At 36.2% G+C, this 23,616-nt stretch overlaps 1 protein-coding gene across 1 annotated transcript in view; it reads right to left on the reverse strand.

The window, feature by feature from the left end:
* Positions 1 to 23,616, reverse strand: part of ADGRB3 (adhesion G protein-coupled receptor B3) — a 458,329-nt gene that overhangs the window by 41,254 nt on the left and 393,459 nt on the right. The window contains exons 20-21 of the mRNA XM_018077922.2: positions 4,566 to 4,716; positions 3,940 to 4,009 (exon numbers count right to left, since the gene is read on the reverse strand). Coding sequence (XP_017933411.1) covers positions 3,940 to 4,009; positions 4,566 to 4,716 — 221 coding nt within the window. The remainder of the gene's footprint in view (positions 1 to 3,939; positions 4,010 to 4,565; positions 4,717 to 23,616) is intronic.

Raw genomic sequence — 23,616 nt, forward strand, 5'->3', positions numbered from 1 at the left:
CAATAATTACTACAGCATGAGATTTTTTTGACATATGAGATTGATATGCACACACAAAAAAGAAATACTTTGTTGATATGATGATGTAGAGAGCTGAAAGGCATTTCCATTTCCAATTGTTAATGTTTCAAAATCTTTAATGTCAATTATATATAAACTGAAATGCCTAAAACGCATTAAGAGCACAATAGAAAATAAATTTGCAAGTATTTCTTGAACCTCCTTTAACCATGTATGATGAGTTAAGTGAACAGGCCTTGCCAAGCAGGTGTCTACAAATATTTCCAGCTTACCATGTCTGGTAGTTCTGTACTTAAAGCAATGAAGGGTCAAGTACATGTAATGTAGAACTTCGGGAAAAAAAAAGGTTTCTACATATCCTGTCATTCAATAATTACTATTAGAACTACATCTTCAAGACAATATTCCCGTTAGAGAAAAATCATATATGATCTAACTGTTCTGTATTCTTTGGAATATTTCGCAAACAATTTAAATGTATGTTTTAAAGCATCTGAAAACTGTATTTTCTGGAGACCTACTAGTCTTACAGAGTTTGTCATGCCGCATCAGAGCCTTCACTGAAAACCATCAGATTTCCAAACACAGAGCACTTATAGGATCAGATTCTAAATATTTTATATACCATGATGTAAAGCTTTTCATATCTGCAAAAGATCAGGAGCTTCACACACTGAAGTAAATGCAGCTGTGCTATTTTCCCAGTGATTACACATTCAAAGAACTGCATGTTTATTTGAATGCATGATCACACCTACATATAAGAAAGCTCAACTATATGCATTCAAATAATTTACTTAGATCTGACATCCAGAAACATTCACATCAGAATCATGCATATGTTCTTTATTTTATAGTAGTGGTTTTGTACTTTTGAAAACTAAGTAAATTAAATGCAAGCACATCATAATATTAATGGTCTGTTAGGGCTGGTATGATAAATGGATGCAAATAGCTCCTATCTGCCATGGTGTTAAAAACTTAATACACTTCAAGCTATTATACATCCTACCTCAAAAATCAACTACAACAGTAATGTTCAATTTATTTTTGTAATGTCAAAAAAATGCTTTCAAAATTTTCTGCAATTTTTCTTGCTATTTTTTCCAAAGGTTTGTTAGGTATGGTCAGAATCTTTCTGAGAGGGGGCAATGTACTCATAGTGCATTTCCTCATCAGTATGAACTTTTAAACTTATGAAAGGTGATCACTCGGTGTAATTAAGGTATGTAATTAAAATTTTCGTGTTTATTGGGAGACAGAAGAATCAGTTCATAAAAATAGTTGATGTATTGTATTTGAAAGTTAATTTCAGATACCTGTGCTGAAAAAAGTGTCAGGAAGGTTGGGTTTTTTTGTTTTGGTTTGGTTTTGTGGGGGGTTTTTTGTTTGTTTTTGTTTTTTGTTTGTTTGTTTGTTTTGGGTTTTTTGGAGTTTTTTGTTTGTTTGGTCTTGGTTTTTCTTGGTGGGCCTTTTTTTTTTGGGGAGGGGGGTGTTTGTTTGTTTGTTTTTAAATAAAACAAAACCAGTTTCTACCCTAAAAATCTTTAAGACCAAAGGAGAAGTGTTCCTTTCCTTTTCCATGTCCTCAAGTAAAACAGGTGCTGAAAAGAATGATTTCCATTTAGAAGCAGAGCTGGTAAAAATGTAGATGTTGTCCTCTTTTCTTTACACAATCTGAATTTTCAGCAGTCTGGATTTTCACTAATGTGTGACATCATTACTGCAACATATTCCACATTGCCTAGTTAATGACTCTGAAATTCACTTTTTCCCATTCTTTTTCTGTTGAAGACATTCTGAAGATAGATTTTCAGGTGCCCTTACAACACAAAGCAATTGTCAATTTTTTACTCTTTTTTCCATCTTCTTTTCTATTTCTCTGCTCTGATAGCTTTTTTTCAGTGTTTTATAGTTGGTTTTATTCTATTCTCCTGTTTTGTCTTGTTTCTCCCTGATGTGCACATAGCAGAAAGCCATATAAACTGATTAGTATTAAGAGCAGCCACTGGTGGTTTTATAGGATCATGCTACATGGTCATAAAATTCTGCTGAGTGATGAAGTATCTGTACACTTGCTCCTGTGTCCTGTACATTTCGAGAGTTGTTTGATGCTCTCCAGTAGTACGGTTTCTTCTCTTAAGAGAGCATGGCAAGAACATGACCACAACGGAATTTTAATTTTTGCTGATATAATGAATTCCTAGAACTAGTACTGAATGTAAACATGAGTAGTTCATGCAGGTTTATTAACTATAACATGTAGTAGTGATGCTTTCATAGCTGTGATCATCTGAAGAGAGGTAGCAAAAATATTTATTAGTCTTACAGTAATAGCTGGGAAAAGCTAAATTTGAAATCTGGGAGAGGAAATGTTACATATACAGAGACCTGCTCTTTTTTACTTTACAGGTTACCCTTAATGAATGATTTGTTGCTTTGTCTGAATATTTCAGTATATCCCCTTTTAAAAATGCATTCAGCTCAGGAAGGAAGCAGGAAGCAATGGTAACTAAAGCAAGTGCTCACATATGAATGATTTCAGTAGAAAATCCTGCAAGAGACAAAGCTACATCCCCAGTGGGGTCTTGACATTGTTCTTTGGTGATTTGTAATTCTCACAGCCTATATGGTTCTCCAGTCCTGGTTCAAGGACTAAATAATAAAAAAGCCAGCAAGATAAGCACAATAGTTAGAAAAATGTCAGAGGAGAAGGTCCTCAATGTAACACCCAATAGAGAAATAAGACCATCGTTTCACTTGCCACCTCTAAGTGCAAGTTAAGCACTTCCATTACATAAGACATTCCTAATTAAAAAATTCAAGATGCATGTTGTCACCATTTAAAACTAAAAAAGTTCAGTGGTTAGAGCTGGTATTCCAGAGGAGATTTGGTTTTGAATCCTTTCCCATCCAGTCCTGGAGTGAGGGCTTGAAGCCTCCCCCGCCATGTGCCAAGATGGTGAGACACATAGGGAAGGGAGGGGGAATCCTGATCTCACTCAATGATGATGCTAAGAGGAATAATTAAATATTCATTGAAGTGAAGTCTTGACCTAACTCATCCTCATCTCTGATGAATGCCCTCATTAACAGACTACAGAGTCATATTTCCTCTCTTTCTGTCCAGATGCATATTTAATTTCTTAGGCAACGTGAGGAGAGCTCCAAATAGGCCAACCAAAGGAAACATACTCTTATATATATAATGGTGTTTGGAGCTCTCCACTGGTAGGAGGAAGGCTCAGCCCCAGCTCCTTCTTCATCAGAAGACCAAAGGGCAGTCTTCTGTGGAGTGAATTTTCCACGGTGCTAAATACACACTTGAACCAGCCAGGTGGCTAAACAGGAAATGTATTGGTTGAATGTAAATGAAGTGCACAGATTTCCTCCTGGCTGTCTCTCAAGTAAAGCCTTGGATCAGGCTCTCCAAGAGAGAGGGGCTGGATGGGAGAACTGTTTTTACACGTCTGCAGGGCTTTGGCTCCAAACAGCTCATGAGTATTAAAGTCAAGGTACGCACTTGGTGCACAGAAACCCAGGTGCCAAAGAGACTCTTGCTAGTACAGTTTCAGACATGTTTAAAGGCTGGCAGAGGCTAGCCATAACATTTAACATTCTCTTTTGTAAATCTATTAAACGTTAGGTGTCTAAGAGGACCTAATCCTCCGTGTTTCTTAAAAGCTTGCTATTTCAAAACTTCACAAGAAGTCCAGGGTGTCTGGTGCTTTGCTGAGCTCAGTCCAAGACTGGCATACTGTTTTCTCTTTGTTCTTTTGTGGATCACTCAGTCACTCTTAGGCCAGTTCTGAGTGTGAATGGATAGCTGTAGAGCCTTTAGCGTATGCCAGGCAGTTCCTGATGGGTATGACAATCTTGATAATTAAAAACATATTTTATCATTTCAGATTGACTTACTAGTGGGCTGTTCCATATCCTTTTGTCTTGGTAAAGCCTATTGATATTGCAACCACTAATGCTGGCAATCCTGAAAAAAAACAAAACAGTAATAATCATCAGATGCTGAGTAAAATATCGCTGTTTTGCCTGGACAAAAAATGACAGGGCAAGCTAATGCAAAATGTCCAATTTTATATGGAATGAATTATTTAATGAAGCACAGTTGCAGGATTTGTTTTTCTGAAGCACTGGTAGGGAGGAGGACACTGTTTTCTGCCCACGGTGTACCACTTTGATGTACTTAAATTACTGGTACATTTGTCAGGTCTTAAAGAGAACTAGAAGGAGACTTCATCAATATTCAGAGAAGTTTTTGTCTTGTTTTATTTTGATTTCTTGATATTACAGTACTTTGCTGAAAATCTTCTAAAATTTTGTTAAAACATATTTATAAAAGAATGCTACAATATACACCAGCAGAGCTTGAGCTTGAGATAAAGTGGAAAGGCTCCTTACCTAGTTTTCTTTTTAGTAACATGCTGTCTGCTTTCAGGTTAAATGAAGGAAATTATTATATTCCTGACACTGTTGCTGCATTAAATTTTTCATTCAAATGATTTTTAGGAATAATTTTACTGCCTTACCCCATCCAAGGCACAGGAAACGTTTCCTTATGAGCCGTGTTCTAATTTTTCCAGTAACAGCCATGTATGACTGCCACGCTTCTGTCAAAACCCAACAGAATGAAGCTAAGAAGAAGAAGTGTAAAAATGCGGTGGTTGTGGTGCAGATGCCCTGCAGGGAGCAAAGAGAAGCTCATGCTGAATACTTAGGGACACTCATTTCTCTTTTCAATTCAAAGAATTGTCATATTCTATCATCTTGACCTTTATCTTTAGCATCAACTCTCCCTTTATGATGTGGTGGCCATAAAGAGACAGAGAAGGAGAGATGTTGATGGGGATTAAGCAGAAGAGGATTTGACTTGTTTTCCCAAACACTGAATGTTTCAAGCAGAGACAAAGAACACAAAATAAATCACGCTAGTAGAATTTTCTCTGCACATTTACTTTGACCAGGGATCATCAAAAAACCATTCTGGTAAGCCAGTTATAAGTTACTGATTATAAAATCTCACTATGCTGAACAAAGAAAATATGGGGATACAAATGCTCCTAATTGCCAGTTATATTTTCTTTCCTCCATGTAGAAAGAGCCTGACTATAAATCTAAATTTTATGTAATAGATTTTTTGATTTTTTGAATTTTTTTATTTCAATCTTATAGAACATCAACCCATTGGAATATACCACCTTAGATCTTTTTAGGTTGGTTTAAGTATCATAACCTTAACAATTATCCTGGATATTGTTTTTATGGGTATCAGTCATTTGTCATCTGAAAAGTATTTTGAGCACGTGCAATCAGTTTTCTTTTGTGACTGTAGTCCTTAATTAAACTTGACATTGTAGCTTACATAAATGAGCTTCTTGGCATAAATGATGATCTGCCCTCCACTGTGTTACTTAAAATGCCAGTAGCAGGCTATAAAATGCAGTCTGCATCGTACCCCAGAACCAAAACCAAACCAGTAATGTTGAAAATATCCTTAGCACAATCTATCACAATTTAAACCATCAAAATTATGTCAAGATTAAAAAAATCAAAACAGTTCACACCCCCAGTATTAATGATGCAAATTTATAGTTGAGAAATGTAGATATTACTTTATGATTATTTCCTTATGCATCATACACATCTAATAGCTACCTTATGCTTAGCCTTTTATTAAGGTTAGTCAGTTCTTTTTTACTAAAATCCCAATCGAGCAAACTATTTAGGGAGAAAATATGCACCTTCCTAGTTATATATAAGTGCTTGCATATATTGTTGGATAAAGGCTGGTAGGAAGGATATGACATATATGACACCCATATATCACAGCATGCATGTTTTTTAGTTCATTTTCTATTCTTAATTACTTTAAAATAAATTTTGTTTTGAGTTTTCTGTGGTGCTAATTTTCCCAGTTTCTTATCTGAAATCAATTGTTATGGTTCACTTCAATAGTTATCTCAAATACATAGCTGATAGCTGATACTATCTGATACTAGCATTAGCTGATATCAACCTCTTTCAAAAATTTATGAACATTAAGTCAGAACTTAATGATTCCCTGCTGAAATTTACAGGTGTGACAAACACCTTGCCTTCTAATCCTGGGTCAAATTGTCTATTTAAATCTAGGGAAAGCGGTTCTATATAATTATATGCAAGAGAATTATTGTTAATATTAAAAAATGCAAGGAATGTAAACTGGAAAAAACCAGCAGATCCTGAAAATGCACTAATCATTCCACCCTAGGTTTTGCCACTAATTCTTATGTTCAGATGTCCCTAAGGTATATGGATTCATAAAATCTATCCAGTTAAAGCCTGACTAGCAGTATTTCCTGTATACAAACAAAAATTCCATTTATTTAAAATTAAAGCTCTGCATTGAAACACAGAATAAATATAACAGAAAATGCAGAAATTGCCTTCCTTTAACTAGCTGGTTCATATGTTACGAATTCCTACAAAGTAACTTTAATTTGCTTTCCTATCAATGTTCTTGCGAAAGCTAGCATGTTCTGTTGGAGAAGAATTTGACAACCAAATTACTTTTGAGGAATATTAAAGAATCTTTTAGGAAAGAATTGCATAGGTAAAACATAGCATTACTCTGAAAAAAATATACTATTTCTCTTACAAATAATGCAAATACAAACATCCTGATCTTTTTGGTGAAAACATTGCTAACTCTTATGGTTGACTTGAGTACAGATTGTAGGATTTAATTCATAGTTTATCCCCTGTATTGAAGGAAAGATAGATGATGATAATCTAAGACAAATGTGGACGTGGCTATTGTTGAAGAAAGAACTGTGATGAAAATGTTAATGATCATGTTGAGCACAAAACGAGAAGACAGAAGCCAAGTTTTATGAAAAGTGGTCTGTGCTCTAGCTGGAATATATGACTGCTGATTAAATCTAACTCTCCTGAGTAGCAGACAGGGGTCTTTAATGAACAACAATGGTAAGTCTGTATTACTGATATGACAGCATATTTGCATCATATGCCATCAGAAACATGCAAATCAGTCTCAAAACATCACCTAACAACCACTGTGGGATCCTGATGACAGACTCGTGTGCTGGCAGTGCTTGCAGTGAACTCAGTCTCCCTCCTTCTCCAGCCAGAGAAGCAGTCCTGGCAAACAAAACCTGGCCCTTCCCAGGCATAGCCATGGGTTCAGCATGGTTATCCAATACCACACTGGAAATCTGGCTTTTACGTATTTCTTTATTCTTCCTCTTCAATAAATAAATAAGCAAACAACACTGTTCAGTCTGGGAAAGTGTTACATCTGGGAAGCCAATTTCCAAATAGGAACAAAAATTCTTTTTCACCAAACATTATTATTAAATGGGGCATTGAGTATGTCTAAATTTAGTGAGTATTTATTAATATTTTTTTCATTCTCACCAAGTCATGGACTACTTCCAGTCGCTCCCTCCTCTCCTCTCCTCTCCTCTCCTCTCCTCTCCTTCCTTACAAAGGACCAATACCTCCTCTCACCTTCCTGCAGATGCAGCAGCATCATTCATGGGCCTTGTGGCCCATCACTCACAGAGAACTACAGTTTGTCAGCATATGGGCACCAGGATATAGTGGTACACATCTTCCCCACTGCTTTACGACATGTTTCTTATTTGCTTCTCGTTCTAGTTTATTAAAACTCACTGAATTAATTACATGTGCTGAGCACCTGTCAACTTGCAACAAGATGAATTTTAACAGCCTAATTTATTATTTCTTCAAGACTGAAATTAAGTCAACTTCTACTCTAACCTCCTCTGCCTCCCATTGCTCTTGCTCTCAGCCCCCCATATTTAATTATAATTACAAGTGGGGGAAGGGAGTTCTTTTCAGTCCTCAGAATGCCTAGTTTCATGAACTTTAATTGAGTCTCAGGTGTTTAGCTATCTGGAATATCTAAGTAAGACCATTCATCCCTTTTTAATAAACAATATACTATTGAAAGCAAGAACACACACCAGGTATCAAATTATTTCCTTCTCTTATACTTGTAAGACATTCACTTCAAATGAGTGTACTGAACACAGCTGGGAAATGTAAAAAACAGTAGAAATTCAAAGCTACTTATTCTAGTAATTAATATTTTTAATGTAAGAATGATGAATAAGAGAACACATCAATTTTTATGACCTACAAAAGTAGGTCATAAATGTAACCCTAAAATAAGAATTTATCAAAAATTTTTGAGCATCTGGCTGTTGTGTTTTGGGTTTTTTTTAATAGAACAGTGAGATTTTTTTAATACTAGAGTGTTTTTCTTTTTTTTATTAGCAGTTCCACACAATGTTCCACACAAAGACAAAGAGGGCTAAGTAAGGACACCTGATTTGTCTTGCCCTGAAACAGGTTCTTTTTTCTTCAAAAAACTTGTTGCCTATCTCTGAGTTGTGATAAACAGTATAAGAATGGATGCTATTGGAAAATAAACATGAAATTTGAAATCTGCATCGGTGATAGCAAAATGAAAAGGACTAAAATCCACTCAGCTGGATTATCTAAGGAAGTAAAAGTGAGAAGTAGTAGAAAATCATTTAAATAATAAAATTTCTTGGAGATGGAAAAAATCTTGCCCTTGACTTATCTCTGAGGAGATAGGCCTAAAGAGATAAATTAAATGGGTGCTAATTTTATTCATATGATGTTGTGACCATGCACTGAGTTCACAATGAACACTTAAAGACCACAATAAAGAATAAATGAAATAAAGGACAAACAAAACAAAAAGAATGCAAAGGGCATAGTAAGGAACAGAAAAGTAATTCTATGACAAAATTGGTGTATTTTATGGTGTTTTTTTGTGACTCTCAAATCCTGAACTATGAAACAGTTTATCTTTTCCTTCTCTAAATCAAAAATATATATTCATAAAAGAAAATGTCGCTTATTATTCTTAATTTTATTTTTTGTTATTTCTTATTTTTAAACTGATTTGCTTCAGGAACAGCAGACACTGTCAGAATACAGGGATACAATATATTGGTCAGATAATATTGAAGGCTAGATTAAATACTTATTTATGGAGTAAACTGCCATGATAAAATAGACGGAATTCAGAGACTGTGGGACAAAGAAGCAAGAACTGTCTTCTCAGGAGTGTTTTTCTGGAAGGAGGACATATTTTCAATCAGAAAAATATGGCAAGGGAGACTGTCTCTTTAGTTGCAAACATAGTTGAAACTGTTAAGATCTTAAATGCCTGAAAAATCATAGTTGTAGTCTTTCATTAATATTACTGGCATCATAAAACTCTGAATGTATAATTTAAAAAACCCAATGTTCTTTTATTTCAACAGGCTCAACTGCTGCTAAAACCCCTTGTTCAAGCGGAGAACTTAGGAAATCTGACACTCATATTGAAAATAGCAATGCAGTGGAAATAATTGTACTAAAATAATGTTATTTGCATTTTCAACCAACAGCTATGAAACTGTTTACTTTAATGAACTCTCAGAAAAACTTCAGGATGTTATAAAAATCTTTTCCAATGTCCTTAGCAGTTGAAGGTTCAAGTTGAAGGCTTCATTACATTGTGTTCTGATGTCCGACATGATAGTCCAAAATAATTAGCATTTGACTTCATGAGCATTTGTGTGATGAGCTATGCACAGTTAATCATTATACTGCAGGATTCTCTATGTGGTACAAGACAATGTGAATGGTAGCCTTTATTTGGATTTTAAAAGCAAACTACTTTTTTAGCACAGCAGCAGTAGGTTTTGAGTAGTTAGGTGATTTCCCTCACAAAGATAATGAGTGACAAGTAAGGACACTCAATTTTTTGTACTTCTACTCAATCATTTTTTTGCCCACAACAAGTAAGATGCCTTTCTAGCTTCTGATAAATAGCACATAAGCTGGCTATAAATGACCCAGTTGTTTCTGCAGTTTCTTTGGTTTAGTTTACAACTATATTTTCACAAAGGACATCTTTATCATCAACAGCGCTGCAATCCCAAGTTTAAATGTTATTTTTGGTTTTGGTTTTGCTTGGGGTTTTTTTGTACTCATGTGCAAGTTATCACAACAGTTGATAAATTTTGGGACCACTTCACGTGCCCAGTCTCAGGGTGCAGTAAAATTTTTTCAATTATTTTGATTTAAGGCTTTTTTTTCCTATTTAAGGTTCATTTTTCTTCTCTTCTGGAGTCTGTCTTTTTATCTGACACTATAACTGCAGTGATCCTAGTGCAATATTGTAAGTATGTCTGAAAGCAAACTGACACTTCAAAATTGTAAGTTTTCTCTGCATTTGTGCTTTCCGTATACACTTTAAATATGTCTTCTTATTTCACCTAAAGTTTCTCTACATACTTTACTGACAAATTCAGTTCCTGCTCCTCTTTTACCAACATTGACCTCAAAGGGATTTCTGGAAATCATCTCTCTGTGAGTAAAGCACTCACAATCTTTTTTGATGCTTACTTATGAGGATTAGTAAGAATGTCCCCCATTTTTTCCCAGGTGCAGAGTCCAGCAATAGAAACGCTGTTCATATCTGATCCACTAAAAGTATACAGACCCTTCTTTTTAGCTTCTGCCCTTTGCAGTTACTTTTCTTCAAAGTTCTCCCTTGATAGCTGTCAATTCTATCAGCCATATCAATAACCTCTGCATTTAAAGCTGATACCATATAGTAGTGATTTGGCATCCCTCAGTTATGTCTGTAGAGAACTGCTGCTTTTCATTCAAATTAATTCCCATGTTAGTCATTATTCTTCTCCAGACCTTATAATGTACATAGTACAAAATCATTCTATCAGCTAGATGTGAAAGAATAGGCTGCTGTCTTTTGGGATGGAAAAGAATTCCTTAAAGGAGTTTGCTGCTGTTCAAACCTTCCTTTTCCTGTCATATGGCAGAATGTCCATGCTAGTAACAGTAAAGGTATCTTTTACTCATTGGCATGTGCATAAATTGTTAGTGAACTCCTTGGCACAGCTCTGACCTGGGCCAAAAATTGCTCTCCCAACCCAGGCCCACACACAGACTGAAAGAAAGCCTGGGCCAGGAAACCTGTGTGATGGTCAGCTTGCACACAACTGTTTGCCCGCCCTGGAAGGCTCAGCTATAGGGATTGAAGCCATAGTGTGCTAATTTGCATCAGAACTATAGAAATATTTGTGGCTCATTTTGGTTACTAGGTGGAATAGAGGCAAGAAGTTCAGCTGAATAATTCATATTATGCTCAGCTATGACTAACATATGAGACAGTAAAATTCATTTCGTGTTTATGGCATTCTCTGGAGACTGTCAGTGCAAAGTGCAGGTTTGTATTGCTTAACTCAGAATTGCTTTCTTGGTGGCATGCCTACACTAAATTGAAAGCCAGGTGGAAGGAAGTTCTCATATGGTTTCCTTACACTCGCATTGATTTCAGTCTTCCTCCTGGTTTGGATTGTTATTGCCATGTTATATTTAAGCAAATGAGCTCTGTACAAGCAGTATCACAGGACAGGTTACTCAGAGGCAACTTAATTTCTTCTATTACAAAACCTGGGAAGGAAATCTCTTCCGTTCCTGCCTTTGTACTGTGAACATGTATATTTTTCTGGGCAGGTAGGAAATGAAGAAATAGGGTCCTCTACTACAGGATTAATTCAAAGGTGAGTGGAAAGATTCCCATTAATTTAAGTGGGCTTTATACTGGGTGTTACACCTATAGAATAAGGAATGAAAGGTGCAAGAGCAGAGGCTTGTGATCTTACTGATATTTCTAAGTGTTTTAAATGTTTACAAAGTATTGGATAAATATTTTTCTGGTAAGTGGGTATGGTCTACTTCACATCACGAATTTATTATGTTGGCTTTGATGTTAAACACTTTAAACAAGGTAAATGTGAACTCTGTCAGGACAAAATAACTTAATATTTTAACTGTGGCCTCACAGGAAAGTTTTTTGAAGTTTCTGAAACTCAGATCAGCAGGTTTTCAGGCAAATATAAAAGAAAAATAAGAAGCCCTTTAAAACTGTGAAGCATAAAATCAATTTAAATACAAATTTTTCAATTCCTTCCCGACTAATTAGTCTCAAATTGTTACCACAGTGTTGTAATAGTGATTTTTCACTATGCCAGAGGACATGCTTTCCTAGTTGTCTTCTTGTTTGTTTTTTTTGTTTCTTTGGTTGGTTTGTTTGCTTTTTTTTAAAAAAACCCAACCCTTTTGAGTGTAAAGTAATAATGCTCAGTTTAGGTAAAAATGTGGAAATCACCTGCATGCTTTGTTAAAACAACTTCTTCATTACTGAGCTATTGAGGAATGACAATAAAAAAATTAAATCGAAGGTGACGCAGCCTTGAAAAATTGATTTATAAAAATAGCCTTTAGAGGTTTTGCACTATTAACTCTGAAAGATTTATTATTTAAAGATGGATAAAATATAAATTTGTGCATAAAATATAGGCTTGTGTTCTGAATTGATAGGCAAGGAAAATCAACCTGGTCTATGAAAACCATTGAAGAATTAAACTTATTAAATTAGTACATCATTGTGGGTAATAGCAATATAGAAGCAGAACTGAAGGTTCAATGTGAACAGAAGGGACTGGACTGATATCGATGAATGCCCAGTTTGACCTGAAAAGTCTCTGTAACTGGAGACAAGATAAAAAAGAAAATGCATGCTGTCTGTCAGAGTGGTACTACTGGACTGTCAGAAACACTTGTGTTTACTTGGGAACTATGCAAATTAAGGTATGCACTATGGATAAATAATAAAAAAGCTTCACTGATGTTATTATACTTTGGTTTTCAGGACAGTTGTTTTTCAGGAACTGTTTTTAGTTCTGAAAATTCCATATTGCTTAAATTTTAAAATATGGAATGTGCAGTATGCTCTCTTAAATGAAGACAAATGCTCTTGGCAGGTTTGAAGAGATATAATAATGAGATAATTGCATTAACATGAAGCAAAAGTTGTTTGGCTGTAACATACAATGTGCTGTATAATCATTTCAGTTTACCACATAAATATAGCCAGCTTTTTAGATCTCTCTTTGGTTTGTTGCAAACAAAAATATTTGTTTGCATTAGCTATATGGCTATACCTGTTTGGAGAAGAATGAAGAACACAAGAGCCAACAATTAATTAGAATGATGACCAACCCATGTTCCAAAGGTCCCAAGTCCTCCTAACTTTAATTTATTTAAAATTTCACAGTGAGAGCTGTGTGAGCAGCTAGGGGCAATGAGCCAGGATGGGTAATGAAGAGGTGGTTGAGCTAAGCACAAGGGTTACACATGAGTCAGCAATGACTGCACCTAAAGAAAAGAGTGGTTCAGAGCACAGTTGAGAGGAATGTCCCTATGGAGTTCTGAGGAAAAGAGGACGAGACGTCCAGGCACCGACACAGGCAAGGAATTGAAGAAGTTTCCTTGAAGGGATGGCATAACATAAGAGGGTAGCAGAATGGATTCAAATTCCTACAAGAGGATCCAAATGCAGCCAATGGAAACTGATGTCCTGCTGAAAAAAATTACAAAGAAAAGCCCCCATTGGGTAGACAGAAAATACTGCCTTGTGTTGCCACTCAGTGCTACATGGGTAAAAACTGACCCAGTGCTACATGGGTAAGAACCTTTTCTTTTAGGAAAATGTGATTGTCACTTAAATATTTCTACTATTAAATCAGATCATCTGTTTGCTCTATTTTAAATTTTGATCTTATTTGCTAACAATAAAATTGCTGTAATTTTAGGGAGTTTCCTCAGCAATCAAAATGATGACTAGAATGAGAAGTTCAACAACAAATCCTGCAGTTGCCTTTAATTTAGTCTGATAGTGATGATTATAATCCTGTCATATGAAAACAGTCCATCTTCTTGTCTGGAATATTGGTGTCAGCAAAGATTCCTTCTCTGCATACCCGAAAGAGTTTCATCCCTTAACATGACTGACTGAAACCACTGAACCAATAGCTTTGCTACACTGTTACAACAGTGCCATTTGTCACCCATCTTTATTCTTTTAATGTTTATTTTTTAATCATAGTTGCATATGTAGGCCTTAAAAGTCTATATATAAAAAATAATAATAACAGAAAAAGGATGATTTTGCCCCTAAGAGCACTCTCAGTTTCCAGCATGCCCATTTTTCCTTCAAGGACAGTGTCTTCTATGATTAGCAGTATGGAGACAGTGAGTAATGGTCCCTTTTGAGAGAAGTAGTTTAAGTCCAAACCAGAAATAATCCATGAATGGGAGATAATATCTCCATTATTGTGGAAATACAAAGTCTTCTCATACCACGTAACTTCTTTTATATTTAAAAAATAAGAGATAAAACAAATTTTTTAAAGATACACTATGGTTACATATATTTGTACTTGCTAACAAAATGGATGAGAAAGCACTCACTCATCCTGCAGCCAGCTGTAATGATACAGAAAATGTCTGTATCAGTAAATTTCTTTGTACTCCAAAATAAAGTGACCACATCCAAACAGCCTGCTGTCACTGGTCCCTTGCCAGTTCCAGCTATCCCAAGCACAGGGCATTGACTGGGATAATGCTAGCTAGTGCAGGACGAACTAATACCAGGAGGCACGCTGATGCATCCAGAACCCGTATGACTTCATGCCAATGCTTGGGGTCGGTCACATCCACCTACAGAGGCATGTAGAACACTTTGACTTTGTTCTCTTACCCAATAAAACATGTGGTGGGCTTTAGCAAATGTGGTGGGCTGACCTCAGCCAGCAGCTAAGCACCCACCCAGTCACTTGATCACTCCCCCAGCAAGATGGGGAAGAGAACCAGAACAGCAAAAGTGAGAAAAACCTGTGGGTCGAGATAAAGACAGTTTAATAAGTGAAGGGGAAAAAAACTGCACCGAGTGATGCAAAGGCAGTCACTCACCACCTCCCACCACCAGACTGTTTCCCAGCCAGTCTCCAAGCAACAGCTACCTTTAAAATACTGTCACCAGTTGTATTGCTGAGCATGTTGTCATACAGTATGGGATATCCTTTTGGTCATTTGGGGTCAGCTGTCCCAGCTGTGTCCCCTCCCAGCTTCTTGTCCATCCCCAGCCTACTTGCTGCCAGGGCAGCTGAGAAATGATCTTGCTGTGTAATCACTGCTCAGCAGTAGGCAAAACATCACTGTATTGGCAACACTCTTCTATTAAAAAATCCAAACCAGAGCACCATATAGGATCCTGTGAAGAAATTTAACTCCATCCCAGCTGAACCCAGTATGGGAACCTAACACTGAACCCAAATGGAGTGTGTAAGTGTGTATGTGTGCCCCCATACATGCCTATGAAGAGAGGATAACAAAGGCTTTTGAATCAGTGTTCATACAATGTATAGACTTACACATACAAACAGGCACTTTTTAAAAATTAACGCAAATTAATCTGAAAGTTGTTAATGGGATACATATGTGTACGTATGTGATTTAACACAGTTTCATTTAGTTGAAAACCTGATTTTCTTTTTTTTTTTCATAAATATGTATTCTTTCCCTGCAGCCTTAGAATCTGAGCACACATTATCACAGTTGCAAAGCAAGTGGAGGCAGAGTGACCCTTAGACATCTTATGCATTGCAAAACAGTGTTTTCAGCAGACAGAAGACAGAGGAGACTGCTTTACAGCTCTATATCAGATCTTGTCAACCTATGTATGTGAGAGTGAATGCAGAGTGAGAGGAAAGAACAGAATCTCCAATTTGGGCAACTGGCAGTGTCCTAGTTCAGGTGTAACACAGTAAATGCAAACTTAGTATACAATAGCATCATGAATCACATTAATCCCTCTTATGGTCATGATAATAATTTCTAATGCCTTTATTGCATTAGCCATGGGTTGTTTTGGAGGTCATCCATTTTTTTTTTTTCACTTCATGCAGAGATACACATAATGGCAATGAAGCTGCCTCATCCTCAGGTTTAAATTATATCTGGAAGAAAGAAATTCCTAATAGAGGGCTTTATATGTAAAACATTACTAAAAAATAGGTTATAAATTTAGAGTCGCTCTAAATACAGAAGAGGGAAAACTTTGAGTAATGAAGTTTTTTTAATTATAGTAATGAAATCTCAGTGATTTTCACGTAGAAGAAAGATTTTATAGCAATGGATTCATGTGCACACTGAGGAAATCAAAGGAGACAGCTTCTGGTCATTTTATACTATGGTTACTGGGATGGTGAGTAATTAGGTAATCCATGGAAGTTGAAAAAGAAAAGCAAGAGTATCCACAACCAGAGAGAAGAGGTTGTGAATATACATGCATATGGAAGTTTGATTAAGAATGGGAATGAGAACAATAGGTTAAAAAGCCAACTTCTACACTCAGATAATATTTTGACATTAGTTTCCTTTCATCACTTGCAGAAGAAAGCAAAATGTCAGGAATTTTTTTGTCTTATAAAAGGTAAAACCACTTATGCTGTTTGTACTTTTGCATTGTCTTCTAGCAAGGGGGAAATTCTGTGTGGTATCGTATTAAATCAGTTCTCTTTATCTGCCATGTTAACCCAGTAGTATAAAAGGTTTAATATTTATGACAAAGCAGTATGGAAACTTTCATGATGATTATGTTAGCATAATTATAAAAATCTGTGAAGTTGTGATTATTAAAGAAGAACACTGTGAAAACCTGCGTGTTTTAAAGAAACAAAGGAGGAAATGGTTTTGTAGAGCACTCAGGTGCCGCAGGAGTTATAACTAGTAAAGGCTTCTCTATCATATTACTTTGAGCCAGATTTCTTTATTAAGGAGAATAGCAGGCTTTTTATTGGCCCTGGCTTTGTTGCCTGTATTCCACTTCCCTCTGTTTCTTCTCATGAAGCCACAGAAAAGGTTTAGTTGAGTTAGTTCACACGTGTGATGTAAGGTGAGGTGAATCAGCACTGGTCAACACAATCTGGAGAAGGAGCTGGGACATTATTATTGTTTAGATAGCACTGGTTCCTCATAGATACCAGCGAGCACAAGGTTCATCCTCCTATATTCTCTAAATACATTCTTCCTATGTGAGTCACTGTAAGGAGTCTTGTGAGGACCCAAAGCTCTCTGCAAGGCCTCGTATCTACTGGTTGCACTTTTGTTTAACTCCTAGGGAGTCTAAGAACATGAGCTTCCTGCTGGGAACAAAAGAGATTTCCAAATGAGGAAGGAAAAATTTTGTGGAGGGACACTGGAGAGTGTGCACAGCGATTTCAGCAAGATGAACTACAGAGAACTGGTGCCTAGCAACATGATAGCTTTCTCCAGGTGGGCATTATCTATCCTCTTAGATAATGCTTTCCAAGGAATCTGAAGAGCTTCCTATTAAAGATGCCTACAGGAATAAAAGAATTGCAGTGTCTCAAAGGATGCTATTTCAGGGAGAAGGAGGGAGCCAGAAGTCTACATGATCAGTATGAAGACAATCATATAGATTTCCCAGCTATGGACATCTAAGCAGCAACAAGAGAAAGAAGGAGGTGTACAAATCCCCTGCTATGAACACTTGTTTAAAACATATTTTATTCTTGTATCATATCGGACAAGATGGCCTGAGATTCCCATAGTTAATGGGAGCAGCTATTTAATCTGCTGCTCCACTCAGAACAGTGGCCACTCACACACAGAGAGAAAAGATATTAAGGTTTTGTAAAAAGCATTATATTCTCTAACAAAGATTACTGTGCAAATTAACATATATTTTACCAAAGAGAGGATGGACTTACATAAAACTACACCTTTATTGCTTTTAGTTCAGTGTTGTGAACTGTATGTGCTCTGTGCCTGACTCAGGCTGCAGTCTCCTTGAGAGAGGAGACCCTGGTGTTCTCCCTCTGTGTTGGTTCAGAGCCCAGCACTCCAAGACACCTGATAAACGTGATTGCCAATAATATAATCACTCAAGGCAATGCCTTGATAGAAGTGTAATTCTTGCAGTGTCTTTACCCCCGGAAATTTAATATAGCTTTGGGAATAAGTACCTCAGTGAAAGTCAGGTAGGAAAAGAGTTTGTTTTATATATTAGTCAAAGGGCAAACATAATTGCTCGGTTTACACAACTGCTAATTTATCTTCACCCTACATATCAGAAGAAGGACTGATTTTGCAATTATACTTACCTGAATTTATCATTGCTTAAAAAATTACTCGTGTGTTTCTGACTGCTTCTTGTCATCGATTCTAGCTCTAGTCAGCTTTAAGTGTGCTGCTATTTCCTGCTTCTTTCCTCCATTAATATTATTATTATTCTCGCTAGGAATATAATTTTTAAAGATATATTGTTGTCAGCCCTTGAAGATGGTAATGCTGTGATGGCTTTATGATAAGTGATTGCTGCTAATTAGTTTAGAACTAGTGTTGTATCAACTTCATCCAGATGAAGTGGGTATTTTGTGGCTTTTTTTCCCCTCTCCTATAAATAACTTTGTTATTTTTAGCCATTAAAATATTTTTAAAGAATATTTTTTATTCTACATTTATGTTGCCAGTTGTAAGACAGCATTCTGTCTATATGTGGCACAAAAGGATTGGTCGATTCTACTTACTTTAAAAAAAAAAAAACTTTTCTGGTGAGAACACCCATTTTAATTACTCAATTGATCTCAATAAACTACCACCATACACATTTCAAAAGTTCCTCTAACAGTTTCTTATGCTAAATCCCAAATCATCTAATGTTAAATTTTCAATTAAATAAATTGCAGAGTTTATAATATTTGTAAGAAAATTGCTGGTGCTTAAAAATATAAGCACATTCTGATGAAGTTGAAATGATGACACTTTGGCTTGTATCACAGCACTCTGGTTTTCGCACAAAACATAACAGCCAACAGGATGCAGCCGATCATTTGCAATTTTGTCTAAGTGTTGGATACACATGAATCAGTCTCATCTGTGGGGCTTTTTAAAATTTACTTCCAGTTATTGTGAGTGACTGTAAAGACAAACAACTCTGCTCAGGATACAAATAATATGATTTGCATGCAAATAAAATGTTAAGTGTTAGATCTAGGATGCTCAACATATTATTTCATTTTTATGTCATTGATACACCACAAAAATTGAAATGTGGAACTCAATGCTTTAGGATTTGAAGGTAGCCAAAGAAATAAATGAGTTTAAAGTGGATTAGAGAATAGCCTGACTGATGGATGCTTTGGATGGAGTCCTGACTCAGAAAATCTTTAAATTGCTGACTGCAAAAAGTCATGAAGGCATATCAGAGATAGGATCATTCATTCCTTGTTCCTGTAGTCTTTCCTGTATGGCTGGTTAATGTAGACAGCACAATGAATAAGGCAGATCACTGAACTGAGCTGATACTGCTGTTCTTATGTTCTAAAGATGGCAGGTAGCAAAATTATACCAGATAATTTTAAAAATCAGGTCACTTCATGAGGGACAAGAATTCTTCCAGTGCAGAGAAAATCCCTTTCATCTACATAGTTGTGAAGAACAGGCACTGCTCTACTGTCTGTTTACGCAAAGGTCCAGATCATCCATAAAACTAATCTGTGCAGGTAGCCCAGACCAGCAACAGCTGCTTTCACTCCTACACTGCCCAGGAGTATCATCTCCACTTCATTATAGCCATCACTCTTCAATTTTAGCTTTTTTTCCCCTCCAATAAAGAACATAAGTTTTAGACCTACTGTTTGTACATTAAATACTTTGATTTTTTTATAGCTGAATGGGATTTTATAAAAACAAATTTCCTGTACTTTCATACAGATTTCTTTTTCTCTATGAATTTAATGGCCTTTTGAGGCAGTCATTTTAACAGTTCTCAGGGTATAGTCCTATTTCCTACTTGTTTGTGGGCTTTTTTCATACAACAGCAGAAGAGAGAGACAAAGATATAGTTAGCCAAATAAGGGGAGCTTAAGTATAAAGTCTAATATTAGGAACCACTTGTTAAGGCACTGAAAATGTGTAAATCTGCCAGTACAGTCAGGGAAACAACTAGCTGGGTGGCTGGCCTTTGACAATTATTTTATTTTCCTGTCTGTATTTGTCTCCACAAACTATAAAACAGTGATAATGACACACACACCACTCTCATCAAACACAGACTTGAAGAGATTAGAAAAATTATATATCTATGCATATTTGGAGTAATTGGATTGTAAGTTGAATGTATCTTTCTTTTTTCCTAGTAACTTTTTCTCAAAGAAAAGGAAAAAAGTTTAGTGGGATGTCTTTGAAATATCTATTTAAGGGAAAGGTCAAATATAAAGCAAACACCAATATACTCTTCCAAACTCAACAGGTGTTTGTATGGGGACATTGTGTTTTATATTTCTATCAATATCTGTCACTCAATGGAATAATGTCAGAAAGGGAAGAGAGATATAGAGATTTTTAAAAAAATCTAAATGGGCTAAAAAATGTTTCCATAGAGACCAATTCAGATACTATAAAAATAGCTTCATGTATTGTTGATATTGTCCTTTTGATTTCTGGTTTTCTACCTGACTGAAGCAGACAGACTCAGCAAGATGTCCAGAGTTGTCAAAGGCAAAGTAACAAATCCATGAAGGATCTCCCAGGTTATTTTGAGTCTGTGTCTATCTGCAAATTTGGGTTTAATTACTTGATTAAAAATCTAGTAACATAGCTCATGGAAGTCAGGCCAAGAAATTTGGCTCTTTATAGCTGTTTGGTTTTATAGGAGCTTCCTGGCAATTCTATAAATTCTTTTCTTTTAAAATGAAAAAGAAAAACTGTAAATAACTCCTCTGCCCCTTCATAATCACTGGAGTATTTTTCAGGAACAAAGCTGCTGTGCTATTGTTTCAAAATTGTTTTTTATATATGCTTATATTTTGGGGTTCTGGTTTATTTTTGTGAGTTGAAAAAAGAAATAGCATTCTTGAAATTGCTGGCTTGTGATATACATCTCTCATAGTCTTATTACATATTTGTAGCCAGTAAAAGCTATTTGGTCTTTTTTTGGGGGGGTTGGTGGGGTTTTTTTCTGGCTTTTTTTTTTTTTTTCAAGTAAAAGAACAAATTGATGATCAGAACATTTATTTAGGATTAATTTTCTGTTAACAGAAATATTTGGTTTCCCATTCAATTTTAATACAAGAATCATTGGCTGATCTTTCTTGCATGTGCTAGACACATTTCTTAGAATTCCACTTTTCTAAATGTATTTCTTTTCATTTAATTTTTAAAATAAGAAGTTTTTAGGAAAGGAATGCCTCGGTCACTGAAATAGACATGTTCAGAAAAACATTTCTTATAAAAATAAAAAGGACTAGGGATGTACATGTCTGTAATAAAAACGCACAACTGAGACTAGTAGCTGCACTGCTTCCCATTGTGGCTTAACCCCATTAAAAATGACCAAGTAAGCATTGAACTTGTTTAGTTTATCCGAGCCATTGGACCGGTTCACCTTGTTGTAATCCCTTTTTCTAGCCCCTGTTTTGAAATTGATATGACAGGCATACTTATACATCACTTCTTCCAGAAGTGAGGGATCGGAGACATTTTCTTTATTGTGTTTGCAAAGCTGCTAGAATTAATGGAATTATATCTGCTAAAATATATTGATAAACTTTAATGAAACAATCTTCCTAGAGCAACTGAAACTGAAGGGGCCAGATCTTTGCTCTCTCTGTGTCTTTTTGTAGTGGCAAGGGAGTTGTTCGCCACGGGAAATTTTAAAGCCATAATACTGACAGACATTTCATCCTCTTTGCCTGTGGGATTGAAGTTTGGAGAAGGAAGGTTTGCAGGGCTCATCTGGCCCCTGCAGCTGGGCCTGGGTTAGAATTCCCTGCTAGGTACAGATGGGTTTGAGTGAAAAGGTCACCCTGATCCACAGCTTTTGCCCACACTGTCTGGGCAACAGATTTGTTTTGACTGATATTTCTGGTGTTGGAAAATGTCAGTTTGACCACCAGAAATAAGCTGTGTCTTTATATCAGGAGGTGAAGCAATAGGCTGGGCAGTGGTCTGTGCAGCTTTTCAGAGGAGAGGACCCTAAACTGCAGAAGGATGAGGACAATAAGCAGAAAGAATATCCCCATTTGAAAATTTTTTCAGCTGAAGCTCAAATATTAGGCCCAGTGACATAAGGAGTGGAAGGAATCATACTGTCTACATTTCTGAATGCTCTATATGTCCCTTCACAGAGTGTCAGTGGAAGAAAAGGTTACAACAAAATACAAGGGATTTTTCATATTAATAGGCTAGGCAGAAAGAATGTTAATTTGATAATGCCAAATTTACTTGAAGGTTCCAGGAGTAAGAGAGACAGGGGGGAAAAAAGAAACAGCTTTTAGCTGCTGCAGTTCAGTCTTGCTGAACCCTGCAAAAACAGAATGTTAAAAGCAGACACTAATAAAAGAAAAGATAGTTGGTAGCATCAGAGATGCTAATTTGCCAGCACAGCTTTATTTAGATCCAGATCTCACACTAGGAAAAGTGAGGTCTCACGAAGCCTTAAAAAATAGCAACACAGTTTACATGTTAGCAGCAAAAGAGGAATTTTATCAGGCAATATTGAGGAAAAGAGAAAGTCACAACTGTGAAGAATTAACCGAAGCCTATCACGGAAATTGTGCATTTGTAAGGACACACAGACAAGAACACGTGCTGTCTGTAGCTCACCGGGCATTAAATTGAATGTTAGTGACCAATCGACAGTCAGATGTTAGTGAAGGTTCCTGGCAAATCCACCTAGCTAAAGAATCTGTTTTATTGCACATCTGCATCAAAACCCTTGTCAGGATGCTGTATATCTAATGAGTGTTGGTCATGGACTTTCAGCACCTGAGCACCCCTACAACAATAATTCAGACTGTCTAACTGTCAGTGTCTTTCCACTCTCCATAAGTAGAACTAGTTGTGGCTCAGAGACGGTCTCATCTGGAGTTCTAAATATCTGAATATATGACTAGAATGTGTACATTTACACTAGAGATGTTAACAAATATGGTAGATCGATAAATGCAGATTTGAGGTCCAAAAAATGGATATGTCTCTGAATGGGATTACAAATTGGGACATTCATAAGCATGACATGAATAAAATGGAAACTAAGATATTTTCTGACAATCCTTTACTACCAAGGGTGTTTCTAATTTAAGACAATACCTGGCTATGATGAATAAATGGAGAAACTTTTACAAACTATTTTTGATTTTACATTCACAGAGTCACATACATGACTTTAAAAAGTCAAAGAAAAAATACAAAATAAAAGAACCATTTTAATCCTATGTCTTTTTACAGAGTCATTCTATAACAACAGCAATGTTGGGCACAGCTTCTTGTGATCAGCATGCAATAGACAAACACCAAGTAGTTGGAAGAAGACCAGGCAAGAGTTATGGTAATGTGAAAACTCTTTACAGAAACTGACTGAAAACCTGAAGTGGAAAAGGAGACATTAGTAGTCAATTTTGTCCCCCTTGCATTTTAACATTGAAAAAAGCATTAACATTCAGTGGAATTCTCAGGTTTAAAATTCCTGCATGACATTCTACATTAGACTTCAAGATTTTGACTGATTTTTCTTCAGCACTGAACACAAAGGCAAAACCACTTATGGCAATGGCCACTATCCACCGCTTAAATTAGGCA

Source organism: Manacus vitellinus, unplaced genomic scaffold, assembly GCF_001715985.3.
Source record: "Manacus vitellinus isolate BGI_N305 unplaced genomic scaffold, ASM171598v3 scaffold_4_pilon, whole genome shotgun sequence".
NCBI classification, from domain to species: Eukaryota; Metazoa; Chordata; class Aves; order Passeriformes; family Pipridae; genus Manacus; species Manacus vitellinus.